Source organism: Nanorana parkeri, unplaced genomic scaffold, assembly GCF_000935625.1.
Source record: "Nanorana parkeri isolate BGI_ZX_2015 unplaced genomic scaffold, ASM93562v1 scaffold570, whole genome shotgun sequence".
Taxonomy (NCBI): domain Eukaryota; kingdom Metazoa; phylum Chordata; class Amphibia; order Anura; family Dicroglossidae; genus Nanorana; species Nanorana parkeri.
In genome coordinates this window covers 1,019,974-1,037,053 of record NW_017306838.1, presented here as the reverse complement: position 1 = coordinate 1,037,053, position 17,080 = coordinate 1,019,974, and the positions used below count along the sequence as shown (strand labels likewise).

The following is a 17,080-nucleotide window of genomic DNA, read 5'->3' as shown; positions in this document are numbered from 1 at the left end:
TGGGATCACTCACAGGACCTTGGACCTGTGGAGCGAAGAGTTAAGGTGCCCATACACTGCTCGTACGAGAATCGTGGGAAATGCCGCGATCGTACGAGAATCGAGCAGTGTGAACGAAGACATGTGACCGTTTCTAATGTACGGTCGCACGTCTTTTGTCTAAGGAGCATGCTAGAAAACCAGCCGAGAATCATTCGCAAGACTAAAGGTCTTGCGATGGTTGTACAGTGTATGGCCACCTTTAGAGAGGCTGAAGGGAACAGTCCAAGAGCAAGCCAGGATCGTGTTCCAGGTGAGTAACTTAATTTACCTTCCTATTGAAAATGAGCACATAACTCTTGCAGTGCGGAGTAGCACAACATTAAAACGGCACTCCAGCCACAAGCTTTTTTTAGTTTTGGGTAGAGCGAGAAAGTTTTAGCAGAACTCAGGGCAAATCCAATCTTAACCCTTGCAGTCGGGCTACCCCTGCACGGCAAAAGTTAAGATTGGATTTGCCCAGAGTTCTGCCTTAAGTTTCTCTACCAAAAACTAAAGCTTGTGGCTGGAGTTGAGCTTTAATTTGCCCTGGTGCATCATTGATGGCAAGCCCAGCAAGATGCAAGACCAGTGACTGATATACAAAGCCATGGACACTAAAAAAAAGTTTTAAAAAAACCCCATCCTCTGGCAAAAGTTGACCATTCAAAATCTGACAGGTCTAGACTTGCATTCAAAGAACTAAAAAAACAAAAAGGAAAAAAGCCTACCCAGGACCCTGCATCAATTAAGTAACTTGACTTGTACATAAGTTGATATAAATATCACTGTTGACTGGGGGGAAAAAAAAAAAACACACACTAGAAGAGCAATGAACTTTTTAAAAATTGTAAAATACGGATTGTATAATTAACAGGGGACTTTGAATATAGCACCCAAGAAAGATTTAAATCGCACAGAGGTTTGTGTGAAAAAGGAACACATTACTAGGGCTGCAACCAACTAATCGATTAAAATCGATAAATGAGAATAGTTGTCAACTATTCCCATCATCAATTAGTTGGTTGGATCCACGCTGTGAGGAGGGCACAGCAAGCGGTGGCCGGGAGCAATAGCCAGCCTGCTATTGCAATTTGAAATGGCCAATAGGCTGACTAGTGCACCAGCCCACTACCCGATGTATTTGCATTCAGCTGCCGTCTGCGGCATCTTGCCACTGGCAGCCATCATTCCCTGGCTGAAAGTATTCATGTGCTTACAATACAATTTAAAAAAAAGTCATTTTCCATTTCGAGCTGACAATTTCTGCTGCAGGAGGTGTGTTGCAGTGCCATTCACTTCAATGTCACCCCAAACGTGCCTCCCACCCACAGTGCGATTGCCTGCACTGGAATGCAGGGTACTGCAATGCCATGCTTTCCAGTGCGATTGCAAAAAAATTTGCATGCAGTTTTATTATGACGTAAACTGTATCCTTCATTTAAAATGAAGTACACAAATGCAGTGTTACGAACCTAGGTTTTTTTTGTGTTTTTTTTTATATGAGCAAATCGAAAATAAATCTGCCAGCTTATCGATTATGGAAATCTTTTGTTGCAGCCCTACACAAAATATTAAAATACAACCGATAGCAATTATATACTTTATTTTATTCTTATTCCCTTAGAAGGTTTACACTTTTTACATATTATCTACTTCAGGACCATTATAGAGAATACTGGCTCATAGCTTAATTTTTATGGTCTGTATATTTCTATATGATGAAGTAAAACATAGTTATGTTGATTCCCTTATACCTAGACCAGGCAGGTCTAGGTCTCCTAAAGGAGAGCAAAAGGAGGCAGATTAGGTGCAAATATGCTGCCTTTCCTAAATTTCATACGTATAGTATTTACAAATTGAAGAGATACCTTCAGGCAGTAATGAGTAGTTAGTCCAAAAACTTTTCTGGCCAAGAACATCTATTTTGAAATGTAATATTTTGTAATAAAATTTGCCAATTTAACACATTTTTTTGTGCAATAGATCTTTCCTGTGTGCTATAGTCGCGTTTCTTCTCGATCCTTATAACATTTTTAGGCATGCTGGCAACTTAAGATTGGAAAATTGATTTGGCTACATTCACCCTACTTTTTATTTGAACTTCAGGGTTTAGGGAATACTTATTGTAATACATTCTTGTTAAGGAGCCCATAGACAGTACGATTATCGTACGATAATAGCAAAGTGTATGGAAGGCGTGCGACCGTTTCTACTGTACGATCGCACGTCTTCCGTCGAACAAGCAGGCAGGAAAACCCGCCGAGAATCGTACCATAGTTAGTGGCGTGCTTGTTCGACAACTGCCGAACGGGCCGGTGTGCGCCCGTTCAGCATTGCAGTCATCGGAAGCCCGCCCCTCAGCAGAGCGGGCTTGCGATGATCGCAAGTACGATCTGCCTGTCCAAGATGGGCAGATCGTAAGTTTTTTTAAAATTACATTACAACCATCGCAAGACAAAAAAAAAAGTCTTGCGATGGTTGTATAGTGTATGGCCACCTTTACACAGATCATTTTCAAAGCACACGGAAAGAAAACAAAAAACATTCACAGCAGCAGGCATGCATTAGGTGTACATAACATGTACACTGGTGTGTGTTGTACACAAGCACTGTGATGCATTAACAGTAGTGCTTGATTTATTTATTTTTTTTTACCTAACTTTACATTTTATTTAACTTCGTAATCCAATCCAGTGAAGCTGGGGGAAGAGCGCTGTAGAAGAAAAAAAAAAAAGGATTCTAGAAGCGTATCACCTGTCCAAAATAAAAACACCAGTGTAAATTTGCTTATTAATGAATAAGCAAATTTAAACAAATTCGGTTTTTGGTCCTCTGGACATCCCCCCCCCTCCACCAACCTATTTTGGAACAATGATCTACCACTGTATTAAAATATAAAAAAGGTTGGACAAAACACAGGGCCTCCTATGTACTGTATACTACATAAATTACAGACAAAAAACACAAAAAAACATATTTGGAAATTAAAACAGAAAGAAAGAGAGGAGGCACCTAATGTCAAAAAATGAAAAAGGGTTTCCTTAGATGTTTAAATATAAATAAAATGCTAGTGGCAGAGAGATTTACAACTGCATCAAAAGTGAGACATATCGCTACTCAGCCATGCGAGTTCCTAAAGCTATACAGCCCCCTCGTGGCATGGAACTGTATTTATAAAAACACCATATCAGGTAAACTCACACACTGAACAGTTCCACAGACATCTGAATATCTGCTTAAAAATGACCATATTCCACGTAAAATCACTAATAAATCACCAGCTTCTGAATCTTTTAAAACCGTCACTATCCAGCCAAAACAAAGCTTGCCCTGTGCATTAAGTATTGGCTGTAGAAACATTTTATACATTTATGGAATGCTTATCCTATAACAGGCTTACAGTTTAAATGCCATGCTAAGCTCAATAAAATCTCTGAAAGATAAAAGAACATTTTTCCAAGAAGTATAACATATTTTTACTGGACCAGGCCAGCGCATTCCATACCATTTAAGCTATGACAGTACAGACAAGTCTTATATCCTAAAAGAAAAGCAGCAGTCCCACTAAGGCCCCGTTCCCACTGAGCGATACGCAAATCGCGCGTTTGTCGCACGATTTGCATATTGCGCGACATCTCGAGATTTGCCGCGCGATATCGCGTTCAAGCTTGCATTGAGCTAAATCCGCTCCAAAAAGGGTCCTGCTGTAACGACACACGACCCGTGACAGCAGGACCCTTTGCCCCATTGAAACGCATTGGAGCGCGATATCATGCGGTAATTTGCCGCGATATCGCGGGAATTACCGCGCGATAAAATCGCTCAATGTGAATGGGGCTTAAAGGAAAAAACACTTAAAAATATTTAAGCCAGGCTCATACCTGTGCAGTGCAACAACATGCATTGATCTAAAGGCCAACGAACGCACAGTTTACATCAACTAAATCAATTCCAGGTGTAGCAAAACAAGGTGTTCAGTAGGGCTGCAACCATCTAATCGATTAAGCCATAATGAGAATGGTTGTCAACTATTCTCATTACTGATTTGGGTGGATCCCCTTGCTCTATCCTCCATGCTGGGAGGAGGGCACTGCAAGCAGTGGGTGGGTGCAATAGCCAGCCTGCTATTGCAATTTGAAATGGCCAATAGTAGGCTGGTTATTGCACCAGCCCACTACCTGCTGTATTTACATTCCGCTGCCATCTGCAGAACCTTGCCACTGGAAGATGTCATTCCCTGGTTGAAGCTTTTCAAGCGCCACGTGCTTGAATACGAAAATGCCATTTTTAAAAATGTATTATAGCCTGACAAATTCTGCTGCGGGAGGTGCGTTGCAGTGCCATTGAACGTGCCTCCCACTCACATTGTGATTGCCAACACTGGAATGCACGGTACCGCAATGCCGTGCGTTTCAGTGCAGTGAGATTCCAAAAAATTGTGCATGCAGTTTTATTCTGAAGTAAACTGTTTGGAAAACTGCATTTGTGTATTTTATTTTAAATTAACTATGTCAATTTTTTATATCCCATTAAATCGGGGGAAAAAACAAAGTTGACCAACTATTCGATTATGAAAATAATTAGTTGCAGCACTAGTGTTCAGTGTTTTACAGTTTGTTTTCTTACAAAAAGCGGCAAAGTTTTCCCTATACCAGCAGTTGTAGAGTGGAACCCTTACTCTGAGGAAGCAGAGGGCTCTCACAGGTCCAACACAACCCCTACAGAGTCAGACCTACAGCTTTGTAAAAAGCAACGCTCATGTTCCCTGCCAATTGGAGAGCTCTGCCTCACCACGGGGTGTGTCAGATCTCTGCAAAAAGATGACTGCTTCCCCACAGAGAACAAGGGTCCCAATGCGCAGCAGGGACTGCTGGCGGAACACAGGCTTTTTTTGTTTTCAAAATAAACTGCAAGCCAATGCACCAATACATGCATGGTGCAGCACAACCAGTTACTGCGACAAAAAACAAAAGTCTGATCTTAGCCTTAAAAGGAGAACTATGAGATGAGCGATTTCCACTCACCTCATAGTTCTATCCGACCTGTGACAATGAGACTGTCACAGGTCGGTTCAGTAGGTGAGCAAACAGATACCGGCGTTCGCTCACCTCTCGATCCTGTCACGGCTCTCTGCCGTGACAGGGGAGGGGCTGGATTCCACCCTCCCCGCTCAATGGCGGAACGGACGGGGGAGGGGGCGGGGACAGCTGGCTCTGCCTATCTAGAGGCAGAGCCAGCTGTCACTCACGCAGCTGGGCTGATCACGACATCGATGTCAGGATCTGCTCTGGCGCCTCAGTATACCGCGAGCTGTAGCTCGCGGTATACTGAGCTTAGGGTAACGGGAGGACGCTAGTTTGTGTCCTCCCATTACCCTAAAGAGAACTATGGGGAAAAACACTGACCCCCATAGTTCTCCTTTAAGTATAAATCCAGAATAGATGCAGTTACACTTTAAGTGGTGCCTAGATTTATCTTTATACTAGCATCCAGCTATAGGTAAAGAGGCAGAAACTGCTAACCAATCAGACTGACAGCACTGTGCAATACATTCAAACACAAGGATTTTACTTATTGGAGGAAACACCACAGATGTCCTCACTATTGAACCAGTCAAACATAGGTGTACTGCCAGAATAACCATGTCTCACCTAAGCTTACCAGGAATCTCACTGCACCAGGCAAGGAGAATTTACACAGAACACCCTTTAAACTCAATAGGAGACATTTTCAGCAAAGTAAAAACCATTCTTGCATAAATGTTTTATTGCATTCATAAAGGCTAGCATTATATTCGGTCTACATTTTCTGGTGTAAAGCTTAATCCAGATGTCAAGAATAAAAAGTGCACATTTCACATACTAATTTTAGGCAACTTCATGCAAATGCGATACCCAAGCACTAGATTTTTATTTTTATTTCGAGTACTTTTCTTAGTGTGAAAGTCTTTCAAGAGCTGCAAGTTTATGGGAAATCTGTGATCATCACATTTGCTTTAATCATAACAGGCACGGTTCAAAAAAAAAAAAAGCGCAACTCCACCAAGTACAAGACTAATGTTTGAAAATGCTAAGGATGTTGTTTTATTGGACCTCATACATGTATTTAATAAAATTATTAAAAGCAGGCATTTTAAACTAGTGTTTTTATGGGCTATGTGCAGTTCTCTGCAGCCCTCGGTTTAACCCTTTCCCTGCCACTGGCATACAGCATAACAAAATCGCTTCCAGCTGGTTAGGTCAATATGCCCTGCATTCTGCTATTAACTTATGATTGCTTCAACCAAGTTGAATGTATAGTAGCAGGGGAAGATATATACAAATAGTTTAATTGCAAAAAAGCATAACTTCAAGATCTATTTTAATGTTTACATAAACTATGTTATTTGGGCAGCACTGAATGTGCCCCTGGATTGTGCTAGTCAAAAATGCACGATAGAAATGTAGAAAAAGAAATAACGTTATAAAAAATTAGACTACACAGCATTTCTTACCTATTTGCACTTGATCGGCTTTGCTGAGTGACACAAATGCTGATGTATCATCTATCCAGGACACTTGAATAAACAAAAAAAAAAAAAAAAAAAAAAAAAAAACTTACCTGAAAGTTGATACTATCAATTTTGATTGTCTACATTGTTAATCATTTTTATACTACAGGAGGGTATTTCAAGATAGAAAGAGAAATAATCACAGCATGGATCTCTTACAATATAAACAATATCAGGTCCAAACATGAGTTGACATTTTTACATTCAGCAAGAAGTAACAATATAAATTGATGCTAAAGTGTAACACTAAACTTAAAACAGCAATACCAGGTACCAAGTGACATCAACTAGTGAACTACTAAATCATCTCTGAAAACTCAACTTCAAAAAAAGTGACACTAAACTCAGAAGTTAAAGCTTAAAAATACATTTAAGTACCCCAACTATAAAAAAAAAAACAAAAAAAAAAACCCACACAAAAACAAGAACCACATCCCATATTTGTCCATCACTCAGCTGAAGATCCTCAAACCATCTCTGAATTCATGTGGACAAGGTCATTCCTTCTGGAGGGTGGCTACTTTTGTTCACCACGGTCCGAGCGTGTGTTGTAACACAACCACAGCTCCAAGCTCACTCCCATGATGGGCTACAATCTCAATACAAACTAGAAACCCAAACATGAAATTGTAGTGCATTACGGGAGCAAGCTTGGAACGGTGGCTACTTTACAGCACACAAAAGTAGCCACTTCCAGAAGGAAGAACAGGGTCTGCGCAAATTCAGAGCCGGAATGAGGACCTACAGCTGAGTGATACACAAACTACATGTTATTTGTTACAGGTATTTATACAGCACAGGCGATTTATATTATATAAAACAGAAGTTAAGCCAGCCACTTTTTTTTTTTTTTGCTATTGGGAGCTTCCTTCGTTTCCTGTACTGCTGATTTCCTGTCTGGGGGAATTCCAAAAAAAGGGACATTTTCCAACTGCAACACAATCCAAAAAGAAAATGATTTTCCTTAGTAAAGTAGGAGCAGTGTAAAACATCGCAGAAAGAAAAGGTATCTCTAGAATGAAGCCCAGGACAGCAGTAAAACTAACAGGAGTTCTAATCCTTGCCTACTCTCTCCAAGCTAGAGAGGAAAAAATAATAATTTGGGGCTTAACATAAATCTTAGGGGGTTTTTCGCCTTATATCTGCCGGTCCGCATTTCTTTGTGTTTAGTTGCGGGTAATGGTTAGATGTCAGTCTGTGTCCCTGTTGGGAAGATCCAACCATCTGTTTTCCCAGGTAACAACTGTCTCCAAGACAGAAAGTGGGGGGAAAGCACCAGCGCACATGGGGAGGATAAAAATATTCTAGTTGGGAAATGTGAAAACTTCAAATGCAAGTTTGCAAATTCTATAAAATTTAGGAAGATTCTCTCCTTTCCTGTTGCGCATTGGGACATATGAAGGGGGGGGAAAAAAAAATTGACCCAGTGGGAAAGGTAAAGCAAAAAAAAAACCTTAAAGTGGTTGTAACCTTTCCCCTACAGTATTCACATAAAAAAAAAAAAAGGTTTTTGGACACACACACACACACACACACGTCAGGATGTGCACTAGGAAAAGCTATAAAAAACATTTCTGATTAAGACATTTGAAACATGATAAAAACTAATCCCCCACTACCTGTTAGACTACATAGCACTCTGGATAGAATGCACATCTTATCCAAGTAGGTTAACACCAAGGAGATTTATAGCCCTGAAACATCTTTTTAAAAGAAAGGTATAGCTACAACAGAGCCATACACATTAATCTGGGTCTCCTGCACTGTGAGTTAACACCATAAATTTTTCAAACTTCAAAGTCGTGCAAAAAAGCATTAAATTAATATGTCTATAGTCCGCAGTGCTTTACTAATAGTGCGATGACTATATACATATGATCCAAGTCAAATGCCTGGTTTAAAAACATAAGACCATAGTTAAAAAAGGAGAATGAGTGAGTGACAATTACTTATCCCCCCATAATTCAAGCCGACCAGTGACAAAGAAGCTATCACAGGTCGGCTATATTGGAAGGGAGAGGATCGGGAAGTCTGCGACAGCGGGGGTTTTTTTTTTCCCTGACTTCCTGATCCTCTCCCTGCAGAGAGCAGTGACAGTCAGTCACCGCAGGGAAGAAGAAGTTGCCCCATAGTTCTCCTTTAAAACAGTCACTATATTCTCTATAGTAATTGTCACCACTGGTCTTAACAGACGTATCAGCTCGTTAGGTATCCAATTCAAACTGAAACTGCCATCACCTTTGTTTCTTAAACCGGTGGAAAATGTGTGAACGAAATCCTTAAAAAAAAAAAAAAAAGCCAAAAAGCAATGCATGTTTACCTTAAGATTTATTCTCAAACAATAAATTTAATTAATTAAAATGATGAATGGTACTATAGTAACCCTTGCTTCCTATATGTACACAGCTCAAATCAAACCAACCACTACCGAATGGCCCCTATCGACACCCAAGAAGAAAAAACAAAAATGAAACACTGCTTATCTTTGAGTTGTGCCGACTATAAATGAAGCCAATAACCATGAGGTAATTTGAATGCAAAGCAAAGCTTCCGGACATAAAGCACATGGAAAGTAAATCTGAAACCCACAAGTGTAGATGTAAAATCCCACATGTGGGAATAGCTGTGCAGATTTTACCAATCCACATAATGTGGTCCCATCCCGCTAACATATGCTTGAAATTATTAAGGGAAGCATTTTCTGAAAAATGAAAAAGGAGCTATGCAAATAAAATTATGGCTTAATATACCAAAATAAAAGCCCAAATTAATAACCCAGATTAATGTATACATTAAAGACTGTTTCTACCGAACAGAGGACCTGAAAACAATCCAAAGATTTAGTTTACACCCCATTCTATTGAGTAAAGTATGCTTATAATCATCCTTCTGTTACATATTGCAATATTCACCCAGCAAGGGACCTGTATAACAAGCTATGGTGGATTAATAAATACCCCATGTGCAGCACCAAATGCCCAAAATCAAAGTGAGCCCTATTTATTGAAGTACTAGAGAGGAAAATAAAGGAATAAAATCAATCACCTCGATGGGCTCAGCAGCTGACCAGTGTTTAAAAAGGAGAACTATGGGGTCAGGGCTTTTCCCCATAGTTATCCTTAGGGTAACGGGAGGACACAAACCAGCGTCCTCCCGTTACCCTAAGCTCAGTATACCGCGAGCTGTATACTGAGACGCCGCAGCGGATCCCGACATCGATGTCGAGATCCGCCCAGCTGCGTAAGTGACAGAGCCAGCTGTACCCGCCCCCTCCCCCGTCAGATCCGCCAGTCAGCGCTGGCGGATCGGAGCAGGGATTCCAGCCCCTCCCCCGTCACGGCAGAGAGCCGTGACAGGATCGAGAGGTGAGCGAACACCGGTATATGTTCGCTCACCTCCCGATCTACTGAGCCGACCTGTGACAATGAGACTGTCACAGGTCGGCTAGAACTATGAGGTGAGTGAAAAGCACTCACCTCATAGTTCTAGCCGACCTGTGACAATGAGACTGTCACAGGTCGGCTAGAACTATGAGGTGAGTGAAAAGCACTCACCTCATAGTTCTAGCCGACCTGTGACAATGAGACTGTCACAGGTCGGCTAGAACTATGAGGTGAGTGAAAAGCACTCACCTCATAGTTCTAGCCGACCTGTGACAATGAGACTGTCACAGGTCGGCTAGAACTATGAGGTGAGTGAAAAGCACTCACCTCATAGTTCTCCTTTAAAAAGATGACCCAAAAGCAACCCTGGGAACAGATAATGGTCTGATTTCAGTGTGGTAGCTAAAGTTTACAATTGAATTCTATTTAGGAAAAAATAATCACTTCGTAGACCTTAATTACAGAGTGAATAATGTGCATGGTGTGTGGCTGGCCAAGAATCTGCATACTCAACACTAGCAGTGCCCAAGGCGTTAAAGGAATCCGTATATAAAATATACATGAACCTGTTTGACTTCAGACTCTCGCTCTCTGAAACTTTGTAAGCCCAATTGGATAAAGTACACTGTAAAGGTGCCCATACACTTTACAACCCTCGCAAGACTTGTCTTGCGAGGGTTGTACAGTACTTAAAAAAACGTACGATCTGCCCATCTTGGACAGGCAGATCGCACCTGCGAGCGCAAGCCCGCCCCCGAGGGGCGGGCTTCCGATGACTGCAATGCTGAAAGGGCAGTGTGCGCGGGCACACACCGGCCCGTTTGGCATTTGTCTCCCGAGCATCATTCAAACCAGCCGAAAATCGTAAGATTTTCGGCTGGTTTTCTAGCATGCTCCTTAGACATGTGACCATACAGTAGAAACGGTTGCACGTCTTTATTCACACTGCACGATTCTCGTACGATCGCGGGATTTCCAGCGATTCTCGTACGAGAATCGTGCAGTGTATGGGCACCTTAAGAAGGATGACCCTTTAGACTTTGCCCAAGTTAAAATTTTTACACACATGGAAACTGGATATGCTAACCAGCATATTTCTGCAAAGCAAGGACAGCCATGAGAGCATGTAAAAGTAGCCTAGAGCTCCCATCAGCTGGCTGGATATGAAAATAGAAATATGCTTTGCCTAATATGCCATTTTTCTATTTGTGAAATACATAAACCACAATACATCAAGTATGTCTGAAGATTTACTATTTACAGCCCACTGTTTCTAATTTTGTGCTATGCAAAAATTGGTTGAATCATAAAAAGTTTTTTAAAGTTCAGTTTAACCAGTTGACATCCGCGGTGTCGGTCGGGTCTTTTCTGCCCCGTGCGTGCCCGCTAGGGGGCACGCGCGAGCAGAAAAAATTTGCCGTCTGGAGACGGCAACCCGCAAATGCAGCAGTGCCGTCCGTCCGTTTTTTTACTACGGGCGGACGGCAAGAGGTTAAAGGAAAAAAATTAAGCAACATGACTAGATAAAAGACGTTACCATATCAAGCCTGAAGTTAAGGCAATTCTAAACCTATTTGGCCAGAAATCGGGTGGGGGTCCGATAGGGAATCCCTGTAGGCACTGCAGCAGGTAAGCCTGGAGTAGGTCCCAATGCCTAGCAGGGTAAGGCTCAGCCCAAAGGCAAACAAACATGAGCCCTAAAAATAACAAACATTACGATGTCCCTGTGTAGCCGGCGGAAACACAAAAAAACTGACTTGGGATGGAAGGAGGAGTCTATTTATTTAATGTGGTTGATGTGTTTCCTGTTGCAGGCAGGCGGAGCCTATATCTCGATGGCTGTCCTGGAAGATGACTGGGGAAAATGTCATATACTGCAGCTTACCAGTCCTTAGATGAGACAACTGCATTATTAATTTCCTTTTTTTCCAGGTTATTCTTTCACTGGGTAATACTAGGACTAACAACTCCTGTCACTTTAGGTTTATTCTCTCTACTCCATGGTATTTACGGAAGGAGCCATGGTACTTTAACAGGCTAAACTTCAAAACATGTAAGCCTTTTGTCAACTTCATTATACAGTAGATTGAAGAGACTAGTAGTTTATTTTTTATATTTAATGTTTTCTGCTGAGCTCAGGCCATTGCATTTTTGGCAAGATCAATAGGTATATTCTGTCCGTGCTAAAAACGGTCTCAAGCTTAAAACTAATGGTCACCACATCCAAGGACTAGGCAGTGGCAATATATTTTTGTTTGTGTTTTAGCTGCACAGTTTTAGATCAGGGAACAGTTTAAACCCATTAGAAAGCAGCATCATTGTGGCAGGAAGTGAGGTAAAAAAACAAATTTCAAATAAAAAGAGGGGAAAAAAAAAAAGGGCTGTCTGATTAGCCTTTCCCCCTAATACGTTTTGCTACTGTGTCCCTGTTAGAGAGATGTATGGACAAAATCTTCTAGACCAGGGGCCGCAAACCTCCGGCACGCGTGCCCAGTACATGTCCATCGGATTGCCAGACAGAAGCGTGATTCGTTACTCCAGAGAAGACGTCTCCACTGCTCTAGAGTCCAGCGGTGGCGTGCTTTACACCACTGCATCCCACGCTTTGCATTGCACTTGGTAATGTAAGGCTTGGATGCAGCTGCTCAGCCATGGAAACCCATTCCATGAAGCTCTCTACGCACGGTTGTTGTGCCAATCTGAAGGCTACATGAAGTTTGGAGGTTTTTTAGCTATCGACTCTACAGACATTTGGTGACTTCTGCGCACTGTGCACTTCAGCATGCGCTGACTCCGCTGTAATTTTATGTGGACTACCACTTTGTGGCCAAGTTGCTGTTCCCAATTGCTCCCACTTTGTTATAATACCATAACACCTGAACCTTGCAGCCGACTGGCTCCTAGAGCAGTCCCCTCCAGCCTGTCTCCTGCTCTAGTGAATATCCTTCTGTGTCCTCACACCCTATACACTATATAGGACGTGATAACTCACAGGACCTTAGACTGCCGGGGAGGAAGAGGGGCTGTAGGAACCGGTCTAAGAGGCAGCTGTCTGAGGTTCAGGCGCGTATAAAACTGTATTCTTCTCAGACAAAAATGAGCACTTAACCCCAACAGTGCAGCTACCCCTCGCACTGCCAAGGTTAAGAATATTTTTTCTGGAGTTCTTCTTTAAGTTGCTTGGTAAAAACCATCAGGAAACAATACACCATTCATTCCTTATACAGCTGAAAACCTGTGCTACAACCGCTGGTGCCTAACCAGATCTGAACGGTGAACTCCAAAGATGCGGTATAGACAAATTACACCTCACTTTTATTAAGATTGCTTTGCTAGTACTGGGTTGGATCCCCTTTAGTCTTCAGAACTGCCTCAATTCTTCATGGCACAGATTCAACAAGGTACTGTACTTTGGACCATATTAGCATGATAGTAGAGCTGCAGCTAACGATTATTTTCAAAATCGGTTAGCCGATTATTAAATTCAATTAATCGGATAAAAAATAAAATACATTTTAAAAAATGGCTCCAGTGATGGACTGCTAGTTTGTGTTGCGATTGTAGTCCATCACAGGAGCAAGCTTGGAGCGGTGGAAGTAAAAAAGAAAAAAAAAAAGTGGTGTGCAATATAGTGAAATGAAGTGTAAAATTATACAGCAATGAATGCAGAAGGGCACCGGCTATAGAGGACTACAAAACCCAGCAATAGTACATTATAGCTGGCGGCATTCTGCATTGCACTGTATAATGTACTATTGCTGGGTTTTGTAGTCCTATATAGCATGGTGGTATTCTGCATTGCGCTCTATAATGAATTATTGCTGGGATTTGTTGTAGTCCTCTATCTGGCTGTATTCCGCATTGCGCTGTATAATGTATTATTGCTGGGATTTGTAGTACTCTATACAGCGCAATGCAGAATACCACCAGCTATATAGGAATACAACAAATCCCAGCAAAACATTATACATACAGTGTATCATGTATTCCTCTATAGCTGATGGCACATCACTCTGTATACTAATACAGTACAGCACAATGTACCATCAGCTATAGAGGAATAAAAATCCCAGCAATACATTATAGAGCACCATGTGTGGGAAAGTGCAGGCTTACCTGAGCAGTCTACCAGCAACTTGCTTCTGAGATCGGGCCTGTCCATCTGCCACTGTCATCCCCCCACACCTGCTCCTCCTTACTACTTCTCCACGCGTCCCTGTGCCGATCGTGTATGTGGGCGGGCGGTGAGCGTGAGGCGGGCAGGAGGTGCGGCGTGTGTAGCATGGATGCGGGCGGGTCTGGCAGCAGCGAGCGTGAGGTGGGGAGGTGGTGCGGCGCGCAGCGTTTGTGGAGCTGTGAACAGGGCCAACTAATCAAAAGCCGATTAATCGATGATTGAAAAAGTTGACAACTGTTAGTTGTTGCAGCACTACATGATAGCATCACACAGTTGCCGCGGATTTGTCAGCTGCACATCCACAATGCGGATCTCCCGTTCCACCACATCAAAGGTTGGATTGAGATCTGGTGACTGTGGAGACCGTTTGAATACAGTGAACTCATGTTCAAGAAACCAGTTTGGAACTATTTTAGCTGTGTGACACGGTGTGCTATCCTGTTGGAAGTAGTTATCAGGTGAGGATTATACTGTAATCAAAAAGGGATGGACATGGTCAGCAACAATACTCAAGTAGGCTGTGGCATTTAAATGATGCTCAGCTGGTACTAAAGAGCCAAAAGTATGCCAAGAAAATCAAATTCTAACCCAACCATCAGAATGTCACATAGAGACTCAGGTTTATCCAATCTTCTATTTTCCATTGTTGGTGAACCCTTGTGAATTGTAGCTTCAGTTTCCGGTTCTTAGCTGACAACAGTGGCACCTGGTGTTGTCTTCTGCTGCTACAGCCCATCTGCTTCAGGGTTCAATGAGCTGTGTGTTCAGAGATGTTCTGCATACCTTGAGTATTTGAGTTATTGTTGCCTTTCTATCAGCTTGAACCAGTCTGGCCATTCTCCTCTGGCATCAACAAAGCATTTTCACCCAGATAAGAAAAGTTACGAAAAGACAGTCCAATGTGAGTAGCGCACTCCTGAAATGGCTTGTGTGTGTTGAGGCTCATGTGCAACTCTTGCTTGTATTAGACCAAGAACTCTGCTCTTGGCTTGACAGAGTTAATCTTCGAAACGCGTTGCCTAGCTACACAGCACATAGACAGGCATCAATACCGCTGTGCTCTCCTGATCGTAACTCTGTCATATTTATTTCCTCCCCCTCTTTCATCTATCACAGATCTCTACTCCACAAAGCACACAACTGCCATACAGCTGCTGCCCCTCCTCGATCCAGCAGCACAACAGCCACCAGAATGCTTTACCAGCCATCCCAGAAGCCATGCCTCCACGCACACCACCTGAGCTGTCTTTGCCTATCCTGCAGCACCCCAAAACATCCCCCCGTTGCCACGATCAACACCTGAAATTCTCCACAGCCGCCGCTGACATCCAGCAGCAATATTTCCTCTCCCCCCCTTTCCGCTCCAGCAGCAGAACACAAGGACGCCACACTACACTCTGATACCAGCCCCAGAGCTTGTACAGACCTCTCGTTTACATCATCCAGGAAGAAAACCACCAGCTATCGCTTTTGATAGCCGACCAATAGCAAGCCCACAACCACTGCACTCCGGATCGTCTGCCACATCCTCTACATAAACATTATCCTTGAAAATTCCAACTCCTGGATCATAAAGAATCACTCACCCTCAGGATAAAAGCTTTTCCTGCCACACCATCTCTAGGACAACAACCAGCTCGCTACAAGTTTTTTTGCCGCTGACCACGCATCACACTTAACCTAATGGTAAGTAAAGAATTCTTATTCACTTCAGGTTTACAGTTTTTTGTTATTTTTGTTACCATTACCATCTCCACATTGGTCACCAAACAGCCCTCCCCACAAGGACCAACACAGCTCCTCCTCCCATTAAATGCCCAACAGCCCCCTGCAAACAGGGATCTAAATCATTGAGCCAACCTCATTACCTTCTCATGCAAGTGCAAAGACCACTTTCTCTCCATTCACTATCCCAATCCGCCTTATTGCGCTAGTTTGTGGCGCTCCTTCTCTTTCTCACCCAGAGAAATGCTGCTCAGTGAATATTGCCCTTTTCAGACCACTCTCTAAACCTTAAGAGATGGTTGTGCATGAAAATGCCAGTAGATCAACCGTTTCTGAAATACTCAGACCAGTCTGGCACCAACAACTAAGCCATGTTCAGTCACTTAAATCAGCATTTCTCAACCAGTGTGCTATAGCACACTGGTGTGCCATCTAAGGCTACAGGGGTTGGAGGCACAATCCAAACAAAAAAACATTTTTTTTGAACAATTGTGAGGTGCCTGTAAGGCACCCGGCTGAATCATAGCGACAAATGACTCATTACGACGAATGACAAGTCTGTCACGACAGACTTTTTCGGAAGCCACAGTTTAAGATTCTGGCCACCGACAGCATCTATAACGACCTATGACCTCATTGGTTGCTAAGGCTCAGTTGAGTGCCTTTCTATAGGGGTAACATAAGGTTTTCAGAGTCTGCAAGCAGCCAAGCTGTCCAGCAGTGCGCCACTAAGGCCCCCGCTGACGCCTCAGGGCACAGCTCGGCACCTGTGACACCTCCAAGCACCACTGACACATGGATCTTAGGTAATCACCTGGTCTGTCCCGATATGATATGCCCCCTAAGGGGAAGGGGGTTGGAAATAGGATGGAGTGCTGCGAGTGCGCGCTATTTCTGGTGCATTGGGGGTGATGTTTTGGCGTGCTGTCCATTTTGGGTGCTGCCAGCATATGGTTGTTCCGGGGGGTGGATGTAGAAATCTGGGTGCTGCCAGTATATGATTGATTGTTCCAGTGGTGCCATCGCTGAGTTTAACTCTTAATGGCGCCACAAGCGGGTTTCACATTTGACACGTTCCTTCAAAAACTTACGTTCACGGAACACACTGGGATGCCTTGAGATTCACATAGTTTAAAAGGGCGCCTTGGACAACTTGAATTATCCACGCGCCCCCCCCCCGCAACAACCATATACTGGCAGCACCCAAAAATAGGCAACACGCGT

General features: G+C 42.9%; 1 protein-coding gene across 1 annotated transcript in view; it reads right to left on the bottom strand.

Annotated features, from left to right (window-relative positions):
* Nucleotides 1-6,514: 6,514 nt before the first annotated feature.
* The window catches only part of PARN (poly(A)-specific ribonuclease), a gene marked incomplete at its 3' end in the record, with an annotated part of 81,420 nt that continues 70,854 nt past the window's right edge, over nt 6,515-17,080 (bottom strand). Inside the window, exon 20 of the mRNA XM_018562289.1 lies at nt 6,515-6,585. Within this exon, the coding sequence (XP_018417791.1) occupies nt 6,515-6,585 (71 nt within the window). The remainder of the gene's footprint in view (nt 6,586-17,080) is intronic.